At 30.3% G+C, this 21,723-nt stretch overlaps 2 protein-coding genes across 2 annotated transcripts; both read left to right on the forward strand.

Annotated features, from left to right (window-relative positions):
- The first annotated feature begins 5,815 nt into the window (after positions 1-5,815).
- On the forward strand, positions 5,816-13,298 carry LOC107425496 (protein LIKE COV 2). The gene is made up of 7 exons (XM_016035502.4): positions 5,816-6,132; positions 7,716-7,768; positions 7,862-7,971; positions 9,105-9,272; positions 10,791-10,888; positions 12,150-12,276; positions 12,913-13,298. Exons 1-7 carry the CDS (start codon positions 6,016-6,018, stop codon positions 13,014-13,016), a joined length of 777 nt encoding a protein of 258 aa, XP_015890988.1. The 5' UTR covers positions 5,816-6,015; the 3' UTR covers positions 13,017-13,298.
- A 5,846-nt stretch (positions 13,299-19,144) lies between these two features.
- Positions 19,145-20,838, forward strand: LOC125424223 (O-methyltransferase 1, chloroplastic). Its single transcript, XM_060818897.1, has 6 exons — positions 19,145-19,410; positions 19,590-19,738; positions 19,922-20,040; positions 20,273-20,399; positions 20,502-20,634; positions 20,720-20,838. Exons 1-6 carry the CDS (start codon positions 19,224-19,226, stop codon positions 20,836-20,838), a joined length of 834 nt encoding a protein of 277 aa, XP_060674880.1. The 5' UTR covers positions 19,145-19,223.
- Positions 20,839-21,723: the final 885 nt, after the last annotated feature.

A 21,723-nucleotide genomic window follows, 5' to 3' on the forward strand; every position in this document is an offset into this window, starting at 1 on the left:
CAGTAGAAGTTTGAGAGAGAGAGAGATTGTGTGCAGCCCATCCCTTGGAGCGGCATTAATTAGTGCCTCCCTTCCATAATTTTGACGGTTGAATAAGGTTTCTTTCTTGGGCTGTGTTGTCAAAATTGACGCCGTTTGATTAGTGGGTAGTCAGCGCTTTTGGTCAACCAGTGAATGTTTCTTCTCAATCAATAGGAAAGCTTTTAATAACAGAGGCTTTTTTATTTTTTTCTTATTTTTTATGAATAATACTAGAGGGTTAGGATTATGAACCAGGATTCTGGGTTTTTTTTTTTTTAATTAAATACTTGTGTATGTTTAATTCCAGTAGTTAATTATCAATCTAATAAATGACTTGTAATCATCACTTTTACATTATGACTGTAGATTAAATTCTATGTTTAGTTTTTTGGTATTTGATTATGTTTGATTTTAAATATTAACCATTTATTTTAATTTTATTTAATTTAATAGCTATTACTGATGCCACATAATTTAAATAGAATAGTTTTCATATGAATAGTAAAATATGCAATATATGTGACTTTTATTTTATTTTATTTTTCTTTCTTTTTATGTGTTTGCTCTTTCTTATTCATCGCCTCTTTTCATATCTAATTTTCAATGTTAAATCTCTCATCACCGTTGACTCGCCAACTAATCTACTCTTCCAATGCATAATAATGCATCCATTTTTTACAAATTACTAAATTTTCTTATTCTCCTTGGAAACCAAACCAAACCCTTTTTTTATTTCTTTGGAAATTTTGAATTTCAAATTTTAAAACACATAAAAAAAAAATAAAGATTCATAAAAAAAAAATCCAAAATTTTGGGATTAGATCAATATTGATTTAATTGGAAAACCAGAACCATGTTGTGTTTTGCCCTTTCTCTACAACCAAGCAATGGATAAAACTCGTCTAATGCCTCCTCCTCTTCCTTCTCCAACTCCAATGCAAATGACATTATTGACTCCGCCGTCTCTCTCAACGACGACCCACTCATTGCCTTCGATGGTTAAATCATCATAGCCATTCTTTTTGCTTTGGGAATACTTATATCCAATAAACATTTTTTAACCATTTAGGACTTTAAGTTTTAGCCTTTAGACAACATATTATATAGAGGATATATAGTAGCAATACAAAGAGTTCAGTTAGGGTTTGAAGGAAGGAAAATGTGACCAATAAAGGAGGAGATAAAGAGAAGCAAGCTACCATGGATTTGTTATTGATTATGATTTAGAGTTGGATAAAGATGCTGGAGGGAATGGGAGGAGAAAATAGAAATTTCCTCATTCAATGGTGCAACCAATATGGAAAACCCTTTTTTTAGTGTTAGAATGCTATTTGGCAATATTAATGAATTTAGAAAAGCTGTGAGAGAGTATGGAATTAGGAAACATAATTGTTTAAAATTTAAGAGGAATGGCATGGAGAAGATAAGGGTTTTTTGTAATGGAAAACCTGATTCGAAGTGGGTTACGTATGTATTTGTAATTGATGAAACCACATTACAAGTTAAGACCTTGAATGATTAGTGCAATTGTAGATTGTTCTTTGATCAGTAAAATGTGACATTTTTATAGTTGGCCACTACAATATGTTTTGATAAGAGCCAAAGTGGGCATTTGGTTCCTTTTAATGAAATAGTGCAATAACATTTTATGGCAAAGATAAACAACTGACAATATTATAGAGTTAGAAAGAAGGCAAGTAACAAGATAAATGGTTTTGGTTTTCAAAAATATGGCAAATTGTTGTACTAGTAGAAGAAGGTGAGGAGGACCAATTTAGGCAGTACCATTATTGTCAAAAGCAATTTAAGGTCTTCAGAAAATCCCATCTTTCAAACGATTTATGTGTTTGGAAGCCTGTAAGAAAGGATTCAAAAAAGGTTATATACCATTAATATGTTTAGATGGCTGCTATATTAAAGGCACCTAGGTTAATTGTTGCTTACAATTGGAATTGATGAAAACGATTCCTCGTTTCCATTTGCATAAGCAGTGGTTAAGGTAGAGAACACTTTAACATGGCATTGGTTCTTGAAGCTGCTAATGAAGGATGTTGACATCATCAATTCTCTTGGATGGGGTTTCATCACTGACAAGCAAAAGGTCTAACTCAATCCTTTAATGACTTGGTGCTAGATTCTGAGCACAAATACCATGGGAAACATTTTTATAACAATTTTAAACATTAACTCAACCATTTTCTATTGAAGTAAACAATGTGAAATGCTACCAAGGCCACCACAATACTTAAGTAAAATTTTCTTTTCCTTAGACATCTTATATATGTTAACATTTGAACTTGTTGACATTGATTTATTCACATTGCAGTTGTTCATTAAATGTTGTTTATTTTATTGTGTCATATAAGTTTGAAGCAGTAATGAAAAAGATGAAATAACTATCTAATAAGGCGTATGAATGGTTGTCAAAGAAGAATCCGAGATTGTGGTCTAGATCCCACTCCAAGAATGTGGCAAAGTGTGACATATTGTTGAATAATTTGTCTGAATCGTTAAATGGAGCTATCATGGATGCCAGAGACACTGGTCACACTACTTGAAAATGTCAGATTATATATTAGGTAGAGGATGAATACTTAAAGAAAGGGAACGAAGAAGTGACATGGTGATATTTCTCCAAAGGTTTTCAACATTTTACATAATTACAAGCTGGATTCAAGATATTGCTTCACAACATGAGCTGGTGATAAGAAATTTGAAGTTAGAGTGGCATATATGATATAATATATTGCTGATTTGGATACAAGATTTTGCCTTTGTTGGAAATGGGCGCTAATTGGTATCTCATGTGGCCATGCATGTTTAGCTATATTCACCGTGGGGGGATTGATGGAGATGGTTATGTTAATTCTAATTAAAAAAGGAGCTTATATGAAGGCATATAGCCCAATTTTGCATCCCACAGATGGGCCAGAGTTGTAGCCAAAATCTAGTAGAGCACCAGTTAAGCCATCAGCATATCACAAACGGTAAAACAAACTTTAAAAAAATTAAAAAAAGAAGGAAAAAGAGAACTAGATGAACCCTTAAATCCTACCATGATTCCAAGAAAGAACAATATCACAATACTATGTTCTAAATATAGAGAAAAAGACCATAATTTTAACAACTATAATTTAAACAAATGGTGGGATGAGGAAAATCAGAGTAAATACAATTCTTATTTCCAATATATAATTATTCCCACCATTAGTTTGTTTAACTTATTTACTTTATATTTATTGTTGGTGAAAAGAAGCAGTGGTATACCTACACCAAGTGAAGGATATTTTGAGGTTAATGAAATTGGTATCAATTCCACTATGACAAAAGGATATGCTAGAGTAGTAAATGGAGGAGTATCTACTCAGGGTTCAATTGGAATAGCAAATGGAAGTGTACTTGCTTAAGAACCAATTAAGCTGCAAGTAAAGGAGCAACAATTGGAAAAGGCAAAGGAAAAGGCAATGGAGGCAAAGGTAAAGGAAATAAAGGTAGAAGAATTGAAGAACTTGTTAATGAATTAAAACCACCAGTTGTGCCTATTGCAAAACCACCATTAGCACCTTTAGTAGAAGTTCCAATAGCATCTCTAACACCACATCCAGTAGCAATTAATAAAGGGAAGCAACCAGTTCAATGAAGTATATGATGCTTATGCGTTGTTTTTTTATTAACTTTTTAAGCTACTTTATTCAAGTGAATTTATGGGTTGTTATCCGTTTTAAGTCTCTATAATTGTGAACTTATATAGGTTAACATAGGATTTGGAAGGGGAATAAAATGTATGATCCATGATTAATGATATCTATATCCCATATAGTTGTAAAAATTTGTATCTAAATGGATTAGGGGATAACTTAGCTTAGCTTAAATTAGCTTAACTTAGATTAGATTAGCTTAGCTAATTTTTGGAGGTTGTTTGTTTTGCGAAGTTCTCTTATGTATAAAACTTCATAGAATAAACAAATTATATGAATATGATTACTTTCTTTTTCTTTTGATACCTCACTATACATGTACACAATTGTTTTTAAAACTATCAAACATATAAAATGGAAGTGAATTTAGCATTTTAAAAATATGTTTTTTATTGTATACAATATGTTAACAATATGTCAATTGTATGTGATTAGTGATACAGTTTTCAATATTGCCAAAACTCTCTTTATGTTGTGTACATATACAATAAACCATGTGGGGAGCATAAGTGCAAATAGAGCTAGTTTTAAAAAAGTTTAAGGAGTATTGCTGCAACATTAATAAAAGTTAAGAGTGAATATGCCAAAAATAAAAGTTCATGGAGGTTAAACAAAAAAAAAAAAAAAAAAAAATCTCCGATAACATACATATTTTGAAGGGTCATCCAATATTAACAGGGGCATATAGGTATACATTATTGGCTAACAAACACAACAAATAGTATGCTATTGGATGACCCTTCATTCGTTTAATATCCTTCATTCCCTTTATATAAACTATTATACACATCAACATTTTGAAAATTTTACATCTAGTGTTCTTACCATCAAAATTTAACATCCCTTTATATAAACTACTATAAATTACAATAAACATCCCAACAATAACTTAAACCTACTAGCTTTTTATCCACTATCTACAAAACACAATCTTTGCAACAACTTAAACCTACTAGCTTTCTATCCACTATCTACAAAACACAACCTTTGCTGCAATTCCTAACTAATTTCATTATCAATATACAACATACAATAAACGCAAACCATAATTTCTTATCTCTATTTCTAATCCTTGCATTGTCTTCCTCTAATTTGTTCTTGCTTCTCAACAAGCTAGGTATTATTTTCTTCGAATGGTCATATAGTGGTAGATTATACTGAGCAAGCATAATATATCTATTTCGCAAAACATACCCTTGAAAGTCACCATCACAGTATGAACATACACAGGGGCTAAATTCTTTTTAAATTGCTGAAAACATGTGATGCTTTAGTGTACGGCCATGGACCTCAAGAGGACTCATAGGTAAATTAATAATAAGTCTTTCATTTATACATCTTTTGGCTTGGATTTGAGAAATATAGTATTTTCAATAAGCTAAAGTATAGGGGATGAAGCTAAATTGTAGAAAAATGTAATATTTCATTTACATTGTCAGATTTAATATTTCATTATTTTTCAAGTATTTCACTTGATTCCTAAATCATGAAAGTCAAAATGAAATATTGTCAAAAAACAAAAATTAAAACTCAATAAAATTTTTAATCACAACCCATAACCACAAGCATGTCCAATTGGATTACCAATAAGCTAAACACTCTAATATTTTCATTACATAACTGAATTGTATAAAAAAGACAAAAGAAAAATGTAGAAATTTGAAGATTCTAACATTTTCACAGCTAAAGAACCTCCTTCCATGATTCTTACTTGTCTATAAGGTTTTTTTTTTTTTACGACGGGCCTTATATAATAGCACATTATCTCTTCCATTCCTCAATTAGTATGCTGTCCAACCTACAACCCTAAAATTTTCAGTATTCTTTTCCATTTCCCCCCTCCAATTTCATAATTGGAGTTTTTCATTTTTATTTTGCTATATGTACAGTAATATGCACCATCCTCGTAATTATTGAGTTTAAACCTTTTTACACAAGATTTTACCCATTTTATTCCACACAAACTGACATGACCACGTGGCATTGCTTAGTATTGCAGTTTCTCCCACTGCAATCACTTGTAAAAAAACAAATCACCGAATTTTGCTTAATTTGCAAGTGTTTGCCTCTAAAAAAAAATTAGGATAAGCATTTAGTAATCTCTCTCTTGCGCACACCTAAAAATCACTTTCAATTCCTTTAAAAAATAAAAATAAAAATCACATCTCACCTTCTCTCTCTATCTATCTGAGTCTCCCTCTCTACCTCACTCTCTCACAGGGGTGAGCTTGCTTCTGGTTCGGCAACTGGATTCTCTGCGATTTCTCAGGGACCGAAACGCAAAAAGAGAAAAAAAATGGCCGAAGAAAAAGAATCCACTTCAATTCCACTAAGTCAAGCTGAGAATGGCACTCCGGATCCCGAGGATCCAGCCAAGTCTCCACCCCCTTCTCCCAATTCCTCCACTCGTAAGGTTCGATCTCGTTGTTCGCTTACTCCAATCTCCGCCGTTCGTTTATCTTGATTTTTTTATTTTATTTTATTTTTCGTTTGAGCAATTTTAGGCTTCTAAATATAGTTTGTATGAATTTATTTGGTCAAATTTTTCTGGTTCTTGGAAATTTTGTTAGGAATGCCTGGTGGGGTTTGAAATTTTTAAGCTATTGTTTCTGGGCATTTATTTATAGACAACAAAATTATATTTTCTATGAATTTATGGGATTTGGTGATAAAACTAAATTCATGAGCTAAATTGTGTCACATAGACTATGAAACGAGGTGGGTTGCGGTCTATTTGAGATTTTGTAAAATGTATGTTATATTATTACTATTATTATTTTCCTATCTTGGCACATTGGTAAATTATTTTAGAGAAGAATTTCAAAATCAACAAATGGAGTACCGTGAGCACGGAGATTAGGATCGAAATATGTATCAAAGAGGGAGTGATTATACCGGAATAAATACAAGATCTTACCCAGAAGAACTTGTAGATTGAATTGATCATTAACACTTTTAATGTATGGCAGGAATGGCAGTGTAGATTAATCGATTACTCAGATATGGGTTGCATTGTGACACAAACTGAATTATTATTATTATTATTCTTTTTTAAAAATAAGGGAAGGTACTTGGAAAGTGGGTATATTATATAGTGAAGGAGAGAAGTGAAAAGTACTACTAACAGAAAAATAGCAGAAATTTAAGGAAACTGACCGGACAACACAATTATATAAAACAAATTAGGAACTAATCTTAACGTGATGGCAGTAACTTGTGAAGAGGGTGAACCATGAGCATGTGTTTGACATCGTCATTGGACCAATTTTCTAACTATTCACTTGGAAATGTGGTTGCACAGCATATATAAGCATGATTTTCAATTTTCTCGCTTTAAAATAAAAGTTGGAGTGAATCTTATTGCTGTTGAAAGATCATGTCAATAGGAAAAATGAAGTTAAAACCTCTTTTTATATAAATATACTGTCCCTCTCTAATTGGGTTCTTATCAAGGGATATGGTATCATAAGGACTGATAATAGTTAGTATAAGGTGATCTTATAGAAGAAAGTCAGAGAAAAACATTAATGCATTTATGATTAACATTTTCTATTCACAAAATGGATTTTACATTTGTAGACCCTCCTGTAGGGGGAGGAAGAATGTTAATACTGCACAAGTTAAATAATGTAGAAGGCATTTTTCTGCTTCTGCTTGATTCTTGATTTTCACATTGATATGAAGGGCTTATGAAATGTAAATGATACATTTTTTAAGAATAAGACTAGTTAGACAGTATTGGTCAAAACAGGGCCAACAAAGAGAGCATTTTCTTATTGTGAGAAATAATTCTTTCTCATAGTTTCGAAAGGCGATTTGAGAAGATTTGGGTCACCTAGGGTAAATTAATACCTCTTGTAGTTAAGACATGGTACAAAACCTATAAAACCATCCTCAAGGATATGGGTGATAAATATGCAGGAAAAACATCATAGTTGTTATTTTAATGTTGTATTGTTTTAACTTATAATGTTCTTGTTCCATGCATTTGTTCAGGCTTGCTGTTATGTTCTCCAGAGTTGGGTCTCAAAAAAGTTCATGACTGGATGGTAGCAATATTATCTATTTCCAGATATGCTCTAATGTTTAATCAATTTCTCATGCTCTTCCAAGCCTAATGCTCCTTGAAATTGAAATTGCAGTGTAGTTCTTTTCCCTGTTGCAGTTACATTTTTTATTACATGGTGGTTTGTTCAGTTTGTTGATGGTTTCTTCAGTCCATTGTATGAACATCTGGGAGTTGACATATTTGGTAAGTCCTAAATTCATTGCCTTGTTATGTAACACTAGTCGTATGAAGTAAGGAAAACATGATTTTGATTGCTGTTTCTTGTCATAATTGTACTTAAGCAGCATTAGTTTGATAATTCTCAGGTTGTAAGCTATCCAAATTGGTGGTTTTGTTTTAATTGTAGTGAGATGCTTGGAGGAAATACTGTAAAAGTTTTAGATGTCGCTTTTCAAATGAAGTTTTTGGTAGATCAACATCATGCTCTAGTTACCTGCATGTCTTAACATCATGAATAATGAGAGAGAAATTATGTGTTCAAGATGGAACCAAAATGATGAATATTCTTTGGTAGAAGCAGGGTTCATTTCAATTAAAGTAAAAGGGACTTAAAATTTTTTCACCTTTAATTAGTTGTGCAAGTTGCCAAAGGGGTGGAGAAGATTGAATGAATCTTTGTTTGATAAGATAGAATGTGACATTGAATTTTGTTATCAGGGATTCAATCTTATTAGTTGATTAAGTGAAAAGCATGTATATAATAACATTTGAAGTTCTTAGAAAATTTCGACCTCAACCCACTCTCAATTACAAATGATTAGCTTCAACCTGTACAATGCCCAAAGTAATGATAATAAAGATTTCTTTTAGGTCAGAGTTTATTTTAGTAGCCTGTAGTTTTGAATTTTCTAGTGTAGGTCTTATAATATAAAGTCTGAAAAAGGAGACATTTAATTGATACGAATTAAGCTTTGAAAAAAAAAATTAATTGGGGTTTAAATTAAACTAACTAAAAAGTAGCCACCTGCTTTCACTTGAATTTTTTTTATTTAATATTTCTTTAGTGGCATTGAACACTCTCTATAAAGCATCAATTGTTTAACAGTTGACTTCCTAATTACATTTTTGTCAACCAATTATAACACCTTTATAAGAGTGCAAGTCCTAAACAAGCAGACAACTATCATACAGCTGTTTTGCATTATTGCAATAGACCATTATTGCATCTGATTGTGATTTATATGTATCTGTTAATTGTCTTAACATGGTTTTTGTTTGGCACCTTCATTGATTGCTATATTCTCTGAATGTCAGTTAACTTCATTTATAATCTGTTTTAGCATTATGTCTCTCAAGGTACTGGATTTGTGATGCAGGACTCGGGTTTATTACATCTTTACTTTTTGTATTCTTCATTGGTGTTTTTGTTTCATCATGGACGGGTGCCACTCTTTTCTCACTTGGAGAATGGTTTATTAAGAGAATGCCCTTTGTGAAGCATATCTACTCAGCCTCCAAACAAATTAGTGCTGCAATTTCTCCAGGTAATTTTTTTTTTGTGCAAATGATTCCACAAATGCAAAACATTTTAATGCACTCCATCCTCCTGTTGAAAAGGTTTGCTTGTATGATTTATTTTGCTAAAATGTCTAAAAAAGGCAATTTTACCTAAACCAGGTAACTAGATGTAACGATAAAATTCCTTTGGAATTTTGAACCAAGAATTATCAGCCCTTCCAGGGTGAAATTCAAAAGAGGATACTTCCATCTGTAAAATAGACTTATGGTGTTTCTACTGTTCCATCAGAAACACCAAACTCTGGAAAAGGAATCAAGTAGATTATTAGTGAGAAGTTACTGCATGTACAATGAAGCATTTATTAAAACCATTTTAAACTTGAAGGGGCAATGTCTGGCCGCAATGAGATGCTTCGATCTATAGAGTTTGGGTTTGATGTGGAAGTTCTAAAATGTAATTTATAGCTACTCCCTCATTTTACAAAATGTTATCACATATTTGTTCTTCTTTCTTGTCTCAATTGTCATAATTAATAGTACTATCATCCATCATATATTGTCAATGGTAAGGACTCTGCGTATTTTCCGGCATAAATGTGCCCAATTTACTAGCATGAGATAAAGAGATACTAGTAGTAATCCTTTTTGCCACACCACGTCCCGATGGTTGATGGCTGGCTGAGGATCTGTCAGTGTCAAACATTAGTTTGTGGCTGAATGGAGGAAATTGGGTCGTTGGAGGGAAAAATGTTCAGTTCAGAAAAATGACTTGCACCCTTCTGAAAGGGAAGTCATTTTCTGGATTTTAGGCTTAATTTTCCATTTACCAGGAAAGCACCTTTTGTGATTTTTAGTTTCCAATATTTCACTCTGCAGAGAATGTTTGACTGTGTTTTATTTTTTGTAACTAAGTCAATAGTTATATATTCTTCGCTTGATTGACTTTTGTGTTGCAGAGTTCTGGTCATTGGGTTCTTGAATAGCATCTGTTCCTTCAATATACATTTGATATTGATAGTCCTGTGTACTCCAAATTGTTGATGGTGTAGTTAGAAGCAACTACGTTATTTACATATATCAAATTACTCCAACTGGAATAATGCTAGGCATCAAATTACTCTAAATTGTTGATTATTCTAGGAACTTAAGCTAGAACTTTGCAAAGTACTTTCCCAATTAATGAGTTTATTTCTTCGTAATGTAAAAAGGAATGTATATTTTTAAGGTACATATTAAAGTTTATTCAAATGGTCAAAGCTAAGAAAAGGTTTGAGTTTACCTAAATGGAAAATTTAACATTTGAAGTGATAAATGTGGGCATTTTCCCAAAATATGTTTTAATAATGTAATTGCACCTCATTTTAGTAGTGTTTGTGTGTGTGTATGCTTGTAGTTTAGCAATCTCTTTGATGATGAGATAAATTTGGCAGTGCAGAGAATACTTTTCTTTTCCTTAATGTCAATATAGACATGTAGTCAATTTTACTATCCTGCTGTCTATAAGAATGCTCCAAACCTACATTGTGGCTTTATTTTCTTTGCAGACCAAAATACAACAGCTTTTAAAGAGGTAGCAATTATCCGTCACCCACGTGTAGGTGAATATGCTTTTGGTTTTATCACGTCAACTGTCACCCTTCAGGTTATCTAGTTCCTTCTCTCCCTTTTTTCTCCAATTCTCTTTAGAAATATTTTCAGTTTTAATCCTTTATATAGTTGTTGCTATTCATTTCTTTATATTTTCTGCATACTTCAAGTACATTACATGCGTATTATTTTGTTAAACCTTATACCTTAATGCTGGAGTCCATCAACAGTAGTGTATATAATTTGGCTTTCTACATACTTGCTTAGAGGTCATATTCAGCAAATATGATTTTTTGCACAATAAAAATGGGCCTGCTTTTAAAATGTTCTAAGGCAACTTTAAGTTTTAGATTACTTTTGCATTTAGCAGTTTGGTTTTATCTATCTCTATAGAGATGATTACTGACAATGTGATCCTCATTAATTAGGCATTACTTTAATATGTTAATACAACCTTGTGAGTCAGTTATTTGGGACTTTGTCGAGACAAGGATATATATATATATATATATATTTCCCCCCCTAATTTTGGTCTTCTTCAAGATGATTAGTTGTCAGCATATATAGAATTACTTTTCTACTTGAGTAATTTGCAAGAATCTAAGTGGTGTTTTCTTACCAAGAGAGGTACTCTTGGTCATACTTTGTCCAAAACACTCACTTTTGTTAGTGGGCATTATATCGTTCTCTCATTTGAGAGAACTTATTAGACATTACATAAAATGAATTATGGTGATAGAATCTCTTGTATGACTGGTGGCTTTCAATTTATATCATTGGATCCACTGTTAATGTTTTCCACGTTTTGGGTCCTGTAACTTGAGTTTATATTTCCGACTTAAAACTAACCCTCCAATCAAAGCCCAGGCATCAGTATCTTGTGCAGGTTTGATTTGAGTGAAAGTTGAAAGCCGTGAATGATTAAAATAAAACTAGTTTCAGTGAACATAGTAATACTAAAATTATTGGTGGTGGAGCATAATCCTTCCCTTAAATTTTCTTATTATTTTTTTAGGTTTGATTATCAATGTAATTGTAGCACTGGAATGGATGAGTCTGAAATTCATTGCTAGAAAATTAAAATACACAGTTTATTTTTAGGAATTTACCTCTTGATCTTCTCTTCTTGTCAATATAGCATCTTAAATGCTGGGCTAACTATTAGTGCCATAAAGTGTTATTACTTGCACCAGCTAAAGCAGTAGGTGAGGTTTTACATTGAGGAGCCGGTAGAATATGTTAAGGACATTGTTATTGGGTTGTTAATGGTTGAATTCAACAAATATCTCATGGTATTTGTGTTCGTCCTGCTGCAGAGAGATAATGAAGATGAAGAGCTATGTAGTGTATTTGTCCCAACAAATCATTTATACATTGGTGATATATTCCTTGTCAATTCCAAAGAGATCATAAGACCAAATCTTTCTATCAGGGAAGGGATAGGTAAATTTACTGTTTTCCCTGTTACTATTTCAACCATGTTGTCTTTAGTTTACCACTGTTAATTTTGGTAAACAGTCTGACATTCTAGTCTAAAAATTTCGTTTCACCTTGCTTTTGTGAGTTTTTTCTTTTTCCCTCGTTAATTTAATTTTTGGCATGTTATTGCTAGGTAATCAAACTCTGAACTCATTTCACATTTGGTGGTACCAATTAGCTAGCTTTGCTATCCTTGTTTGAGGATTATTCTTAGATTTTCTGTTTTGCTTGTGTTTATGATATCTGCTGTTTGCCTTTTGCAACAATTAGTATAGCTGAATATTAGTATGAATTTTTGAAAGGAAAAATTTCCATTTCATCTACAATTTAGTGTTTCCGAGGGGCACTATTTTGTTATACTACTCGTTTGCCACTTTAGCAATGGTTTGGTAGCTTCTTGAAGCTAACAGATTTGCATTTTGAAATTACATATACGCTGAATTTGTGCATTTCTGAACAAAACAAGTATGCATTGGCAAAAGGCAATATCATTTTCAAATTCTTATTCTTTATTCAATAAATATGAGCCTTTATAATATTTTCCTTTATTTTATTTTAGTTTATTTATTTATTTATTTTCTTTCTGGGCAATAATTGCAGAGATCATTGTTTCCGGTGGTATGACAATGCCTCAAATAATTTCTCCATTAGAAAGGGTTGCCAGACAGAATGACAGGATTCCTTTGAACAGAATTATGAATTGACTTGAAAAGGCAGGCATTTCTGGTAATTTTCTAGTTACTTGCTCATTCCATATATATAAATTATATGTGTAATCGTCAAAGTGTCCCTTAAGGATTTGATCATTAGATTAGGTTGGTTGTCCACAGTATTAGGTTTTAGCTATTAAGCTTTCTTTGTAGTAACAGTGATAGAATTTTAATAGGTTGGGGGAGATATTGGTTATTGTATTTGTAAACGTTGGTTGATTGAATGTTCATTACATAACAAATGCTGGAGACTTTAGCAATACTGTTTCGGTACCATATTTCTCTTTATTGCTCTCTTACTACACAACAAAGATTTATTTTTTCCTTATCTAGGTGGGTTTACAATAATTCTCTTCCAGAGATTTTGCATCAGAGAAACATAACTGGTAGAATTATTTAAAAAAGAAAAAAAAGAAAAAAAAAAAAGGGGGGATGATTAGGGAACAGTAAAACGCATTTGCTGTTTGATGAATAAAATGACATTATAAGTAGAGAAATATATATATATATATATATATATTTATATAAGTTAAGAGAAACAAAAGAAATTAGCTATATTTACTATTCGAAAAGACTTGAATAAAGTCTAAACCTCCATCTTTGCATCCTTTTTGTAATTATGATTTGCATCAATTCATTTTTTGGCTGAAAATTTTGGTTTCATGATTAATGACACTAAAAGTATGTAGTGCCAATCTTGATAATTTAGCTTAAAATAATTTAGCACGAGAAATGATCAATGACCAGTACTAAAGGACTTTTATCTCCCTACTGATCAAGATTAATTTTGATATATAATATTTTATCTTGGGAATAAGGGATCCAACTCAAAATTACTGCTAAAGGAATCAATGGCTTTGTTGTTGCATACTTGCTGTATTATCTTTTTGACGTAAAAATCATTCAATCTCCAACCCCATAGCCATATCGGCTGTTCATATACTATGTTGGCAACGAACTGTTAAAAAAAACTTATCAAAAAAAAAAAAAAAAAAAAAAAAAAAAGAAAAAAACATTACTGTCTAACCGACATCAAATAACGACAAATGAACCTTCCATACAAAGAATGCAATAAGGAAAGCCCAACAACAAATTGGTACTAATATTAACCCAAAAAAAAAAAAAAATTGTACTAATCTTCAAGATCAAGCACACGAAGACAATCAATTATGATGTTTCATTTACTTCCAAACCTTAAGCTTTGGTGAAGCTAATATAGTTAATATATGCAATAAATAAATCTTCATTTTCATCTTGCCATAAAAAAGGGCATATTTGAATTTGTACATTAAAATTTTCATCTAGCCGTCCTCAAGTTGGGAAGAGAGTCATCTTCCAAAAGCAACAATTTGATATGATGGTGAATTTGTTGCTTCCCAAATAGCATCCACTAGTGAAATCGCATTTTATACTCATTATCAACCAAGAAAATTTCATATTTCGATGATAAATTTTCATCCAATTGTGAATCCAAATCAGTTTGTCTTGGTTGAAAAACTAGGCTGATGAATTTTCAATTTACATATCATCATCCTCATATAACTTTGGAAGCATCTCTAAATTAGCCTCGTTATCTTGTCTTCAATTTCATAGGGACTTTTTTGTTTTGTTTTGTTTTTTTTTTTTTTTTTCGGGGTAAATCAGTTTCATAAGGACTTGGTCTTTATTATGTAGCACCAATTTTAAGGTTCATTCCGCATGATCGTTTGGTAAAATGTATATCATTGAGAAAACTACAATAATACTTTTGCTATTTTATACTTCTCTCATAATATATATATATATATATATATATATATATATATATATATATTATAGTTTATGTGACAAGTCATATCATTTGAAATGCTACATCATTTAAATATGTTTTTTTAAAAAAATATTTTTTATTATTATTAATAAAACCTAAGTATAAACCCAGTTATATTTGGATGGGATGGAATCCACCTAAAATTATTATAAAAGGTTAATCAGATTTTTTGAAAAATTTAATTGATGATTTATTTTTCTTATGTGGTAATAATAAACATGAATAATATAACTTGCAATATAGGATGTCTTTACTATAAAATTTTCATGAAGTCCTTACTATATTAAAATAATATAAATATATATATATATATATATTATATTAGATTACAATTATATCTTACTAGATGTTAAATTTTAATCAAATATTAAAGTGACTGTCTTTAACTCAATTTCTTTTTAAAATAAAAAACTAAATTTTAGGATTCTACATATTTCTTTAAACATCTAAGATTTTAATAAGTCGTTCTTTGGTGTTGGCAAAACAAATAAATCTATTAGAAGTTAGAGTAATGTTATGGGTACAAAATTGTTTAACAAATTTATTAATAAATCACATGGAAATAAATAATTGATCGAAAAAATTAATATATAAATTAAACATGAAGGAGTGAAATCAAATGTAACCCAATAAATATTGCAACGCAATTTGAGACATAGTTTGCTAAATAAATTTATTTATAAAACACATGACAATAAATAATTGATTGAAAAAATAAATATATAAATTAAACATGAATGAGTGAAATCAAATGTAACCCAATAAATATTGCAACGCTATTTGAGACAGTTTGCTAACTAAATTTGATAAATAATTTACCAAAGGTTATTTGACTAGAAAAACATTCCAAACACTCTCACAAACTCAAACTACTATAGCAAATTATAATTTTTCTTTTTTTAATGGAAAAATTAAAATTAGAAATAAAAGGAATTAATTTATAATTTAATTAAAATTAATAAATAAAACCAACTGGATACAATATGGGTTAATATCAACCACACCACCTGTGATTTGGTAATAAAGAGGTTATTTTTAAAATTTCAAAATATCTCTATACACTCTCATTCTTTACACATCACTATTAAAATATATAAAAAATACAAAATTTCTTTATACAATATTTTTAATATTCAAAATAACCTTAATTTATGCACTTTACCTAACACATTTTTTTTTTCTTTTCTTTTAACTACTTTTACAAATTGATCAAAATTGCTGCAAGTATGATTTAAAAGGAGAGATTTGGGAGGAAGAGTGAGGGTGTATAAAGAAGTTATTCAAATAGATTAATGCTCCTAATTGTATTTTTATATATAGATAAAAATGCAAATAGATTAATACCCTTAATAGTATTCTTATATGTAGATAAAAATGCAAATTTACCATGACCTTATAAAGAGTACATTTAGTAGTGCAATTAGAAATTTCCTTAGTAATATATAGATTAGTGTGCTAAGGTTTTAATAATAGTCAATTGACCCTCTTTCAAATTTTTAAGCATTAACTCAAATTTTTTTTTTTTTTTTTTAACAAGGGGTACTTCCATAATTGCCAATTTAGATATGGATTACTGTCATCTATACTCCTAAAATTTGGTAGTGTATGAACTAGCTACCCAAATTTTATAAGTCGACTTTTTTGTTTTTTTTTTTTTTTTTTTATGTTTTTTAATGTGAATAATTAATTTTGTTTTACTTTTTTGAAAATTTGGTATATATTTAATTTTTAAAAGAAACGCATAGAGTTTGTATATTTAATTTTTAAAAGAAATGCATAAATGCAAACGCATAGAGTTTGTATTTAATTTTTAAAAGAAAAGCATAGATTTTTTTTTAAAAAAAAAATGTAATAATCAGTGCTACAAAAGTTACAGTTAAAACAAAGATTACTCCTATTTTAAAAATTATTCTAATTTGAAATAATTAAAAAATACTTCTTACTAGTTAACGTCCGTCTAAAAAAATTTTTCTTTTATATGGCATTGTGAAATGACTTAAATACTTTTTCAATTAAAAAATAATTTAATAATTACTTATATATTTAATATGATATATACACTTATATTCATGATAAATATAGATATATATACACTTACATTTATTGCTATTTTAGAAAATATCATTATAATAAAAAATTTCTTATTTAATAAAAATATTTTATTACATATTTTGTCATATTTCTTTTGTTTTATTATGTATATAGATAAATTTAAGTATATTACATTGGAAAATAACTAAATACATCAATTAATTGTGTTATTTTGTTACTTTCAGTTCGTAGGATGCATGTCTAATATCATACAAAATACTGTAGGATGTGATGCGAGGGACGTTAGGCGTGAATAGACACCTAGAACTCCTCTCCATATATATATATATATATATATATATATATATATATATATTTTCTATTATATATATCTACAATAATAAAAATATCGATATCGACAAAAATATCAAAAATATAATTTTATAAAAATATTGATAAAATTATAGAAATTGTAAATATTTAATTTAAAAAATAAATTTTTACATATAATATAATTAATATAATAAAATAATATAAAAATACAATAATTACAATGATAATAACATAATCAATAAATATAATAAATAATATATCATCAATATCAACTTGTATTTAAATTAAGTTAGGCCTCAACTACCTTGCTTTTGCAGTTACAGTACAATATTTCTAACCATATTAAAACAATAACCCATTTTTGTAAGGTCTGAAACTAATAAAAACTGGATTACTATTCTTTTTGAAATATTAATTTCGCTTTTCTATTAAAATATGCAACTTTTTATTTATTTATTTTTTAAAATTATGCAACTTAAACACTAAGTTACTACCTTTACCAGCAGACCAATAAAATGACATTTAGTCCTTTCAAGCAATACAATAAAAACCAAAAATGGACACAATTGTTAGATATATGAGTCCAATATATATATATATACATATTTCTAAAAGGTTTTTTTTTTTTTTTTTTTTAATGTTTGCGCGTTAATTGAAACGATGAAGCACAGTTGTCACCCAATCTCTCTCTCCACCACCATGTCAAGTCTGTCCCCTCTCTCTCTCTTCCAAGCCTTCCAAAATCTAAATAAAGCATAGATCAGACCTAAACCCCTCATTCTCACTTTGCCCAGATCTCTTTTTTTTTTTCCATCGTTGATGGCTTTTGTGAGTGCTCCTAAGCTTCTATCAATTTCCATAAATATCGGTGACATGTCGAAGTATCGACAACATTTCCTAAGCTTTCTATCGGAAAACTGCTATTTCTACAAATATTGACAACAGCCTCGACGTTGCCACGACAATCCTAACAGATATTTCTTCTCTCCCCTATCGATGTTGGAGTTCGCCGAAATTCTACATTATCACTGATATTTCTCTGATATCAGCGACTTTTTCTTCACTGTACTATACATTTATAAATTTTAAACTTGATTTGTAACACAAATTTTTATTTTTTTAAACTATTTTTATTTTTTTTAAGTATTTGCCAAAAAAAGGTTTTTTTTTCCTATTGATTTATGACTAAAATCTATTACAAATAAAATATCATACAAAAATTGCATTGAAAAAAAAAGCAAAAAAAAAAAAAAAAAGGAAGAAGCAGATGAGCCTTGACGCTGTTGCTTCTTCTTGTTCTCCTCGATTAAGCCAAGCATAAGATCCACATTTGACCTACTGGAAAAGCAATAAAAAAGAAAAAGAAAAAAGAAAAACAGCTGAATAGGTTTGGCCAAGTAAAATCTCATACAAGGTACAAGAGGCACTTTACTATGCTGCTGATCTTGCAGATGGGGTTTATGAAGTTGTAAATGTGAGTGGTGACTTGATCTGTTTTTTTCTTGGTTGATAAAGTGAGCCACTCCTTCACTTACAACCAATTCTTGCAAGAAGGGTGCATTACCAGCCAAAAAAACAATTATTTCAATGGCCAAAACAATTGTTCTCAAATTGAGACCAAAATGATGCCAAATCTATTCACTAAAATGACCAGTGATCTAATAAAGGATAGGGTACGAGAGATTGAGAGATCTGGTTTTGAAAATAAGAAATAAATAAAAAAATAAAAAATAAGATCTAGGTAGCAGAAAGTAGAAGATGCGAGAGGTTGAGGCAAAAAAAACAAAGCAGTTGTTTGGCCATTTGTTTCTAAAACAAATCCAGAAAACAAATTAAAGAAAAAAAACAAAATTAGGAAAACATCAAAAAGATGTTTCCACCTGTTCTCTAACCTTCGCCACTTGACTATTCTCTCACCATCGCCGCTCGACTTTGTTTTAGTTTATTTGGAGCTCAATGACGATGATTACTCCAATTCTCTCTCTGTTTTTTCATCATCGTCTTTGAGGATTGCTCTGCAACAGTTTATGGAATGTTTTCTGAGCTTTTCTCATGCCCCTCCCACTACTTCTATCTTGCGTCGATCGGTGACCCACGCTTCAAAGACAAACAGAAATGGTTGGCTGAGAGCTAAACTTCACGAGGATGATGACCCATTACTCCGAGCCGCCACTAATGTCGTTTCTCTTCGCTTTCAGGAGACCCATCGACCAGGCAATTAATCCCCCATTTGCCAATTTTTAACGTTTTACTATTTTTGTTCCTATTTAGGCAATTTAATAATTAGTTAAGCTCAGCCCTGTTCCTTAATGTCGATATTGAAGCATTATCTTCTGAAACATTGTCCATGTCATTTTAAGTATGTATCTCATTTATGCTTTGTAAATGCAGAGCCTTTTTTGTTGATCTGTACGTTGGTTGCTTTGTTAGTCCTCATATTCAGATGGGTATGAGGAAATCTCTGCACCCCTATTGCATAGCAACTAAGTTCATTGATGATAAGTTGCTCCGTACAGTGAACCATATTGATGGACTTAAGCAGGTACTTTGTTAATCCAAGGATTGGCTAAAAAGACCAGTTTCTCTATTTCATTTTGAGATTTTAATGGTATTCTCCTCATTTTGCAGGTGTTTTGCTATCAGATGGCATGGATACTCGGCCATATAGGCTCCAGTTTCTCTATTTCATTTTGAGATCTTAATGGTATTTTCCTTCATTTTGTAGGTTGTTTTGCTATTAGATGGCATGGATACTCGGCCATATAGGCTTAGTTGGCCAACTTCAACCATCATATTTGATGTTTCTCCAGAAAGGGTATTTAAAAGAGCAGCTAAAAAGCTTGAAAGGTTCGTAGTGTGTATATTATATAAATTCAAAATGTCGTTGCTTTTGCATGTGCTGCAAATGATTGAAACAAGACCTTTGCTTTTTTTTTTTTTTTCTTTTTCATGAAGCTTCTGTTAATTATAGAATTGCTATGAATTTTGACAATTTAGGCATCTTTTAGCATGCCTGTGTCTTTTTTGAGTAAGCGTTGCAGCATGCATTGATAGTGTTTTTTCTGCAATTTTTATTAGGTGTTGGCGCTAAGCTTCCAAGAAGTTGCTTGTTCCTCCATGTTCCATTAAAGTCTTCCAATTTGCAGCAAAGTCTACGTGCTAAAGGCTTTAATGGTAATCAGCCTAGTATATGGGCCATCCAGGTAGTTAAGGCATTCAACATCTGCGATCATTGGTTCTATATCCTGTTCCTTGGAAAACAAATTATGTTAGAGAAAAGTAGTCATTTTACGGTGTTACTATAGGGTCTACCTCTAATGACTTTGAGAAGTTTTGAAGCGATATTGCTCGTTGTAAGTTGTTTGGCTATGAATGGAAGTTTTTTCGTGGGAGAACTGCCTTCTTGGTTGCAGAATACTGACATAGGGATCAAGGTAAGTTGTCTTATTTACAAATGGTATTTTCTTTCTTCGTTAAGAAAGATAACGGCCAGATGTATTGTCCCTAGTGCAATCTACAACAGGGGAATGGATGGAAAAGCTATTCAAGAGCAATGGGTTCTGGGTGGACATGGTTATCCATAAGGGTGTTGCAAAGAGTTTAGGGAAGGATCAAGCATCCATTAAATTTAAAATTTCCTAGTAGCAACAATTCATTATATTATGTATATGTATATATTATATTTCAATATATTTTATATTATATATATGTATATAATTCATTAATATATAATTCAATATATTATAGCTACATATTATATATATAAAGTTATTTGTATGAAAGGAAAAAAAAAAAAAACAAATGTAACCAAAAAAAAAAAAAAAAACAAAAGACTGTTTAAAAACATGTAACCAAACATGTTTTCTGTTTTTTGGTGTTGAAAACTGTTTTCAAACATCAATGGCCAAACGCTCATTGTTTTCATTAAACAAGAGAAAACAATTTTCTATTTTTATTTCTAGAAACAATGTTTCAAAAACAGAAAACAAAAAACATGACCAAACAGGCCCAAAAAGTCTGCTAGAAAAGAGGGGTGCGACAGGCGAGAGAGAAGGAAGAAGAAAAAAAAAAAAAGAAAAAAAAAAAAGAAAAAAAAGAAAAAAGAGAGATCTAAAAATAAAGGTGAGAACGTAAGAAAAAAATAAAACCAAATTAATTTTTATAAAATATAATAATTATTTAAAATACATTTGTTTTCATTTTTCTTTTTGTAATCTATTGTTTTATTAATATAAAATATATTTTTAATTTTTCCGAGGAGATAAGACAAATTTTAACTTTAAAAATTTTTAACAATAATTTTCAGTTAAATTTAATGGAAATTGTTTAACTTCAGGAGATATTGTTAAATTTTTTCAAATTATTGGATTTTTTTTATATAAAAATAAACCACAAGCAGCCTATATAATATTAACCATAAAACAAAACATTTAAATAATAAACTTTATATTTAAAGTTATAAGTAATTATGTTAGAAAAATAATTTGTAGCAGGTTTTGTAATGAAAATTAGTTTTTTCTATTGTAT

This window comes from Ziziphus jujuba, chromosome 7 (genome assembly GCF_031755915.1).
Source record: "Ziziphus jujuba cultivar Dongzao chromosome 7, ASM3175591v1".
Lineage (NCBI taxonomy): Eukaryota > Viridiplantae > Streptophyta > Magnoliopsida > Rosales > Rhamnaceae > Ziziphus > Ziziphus jujuba.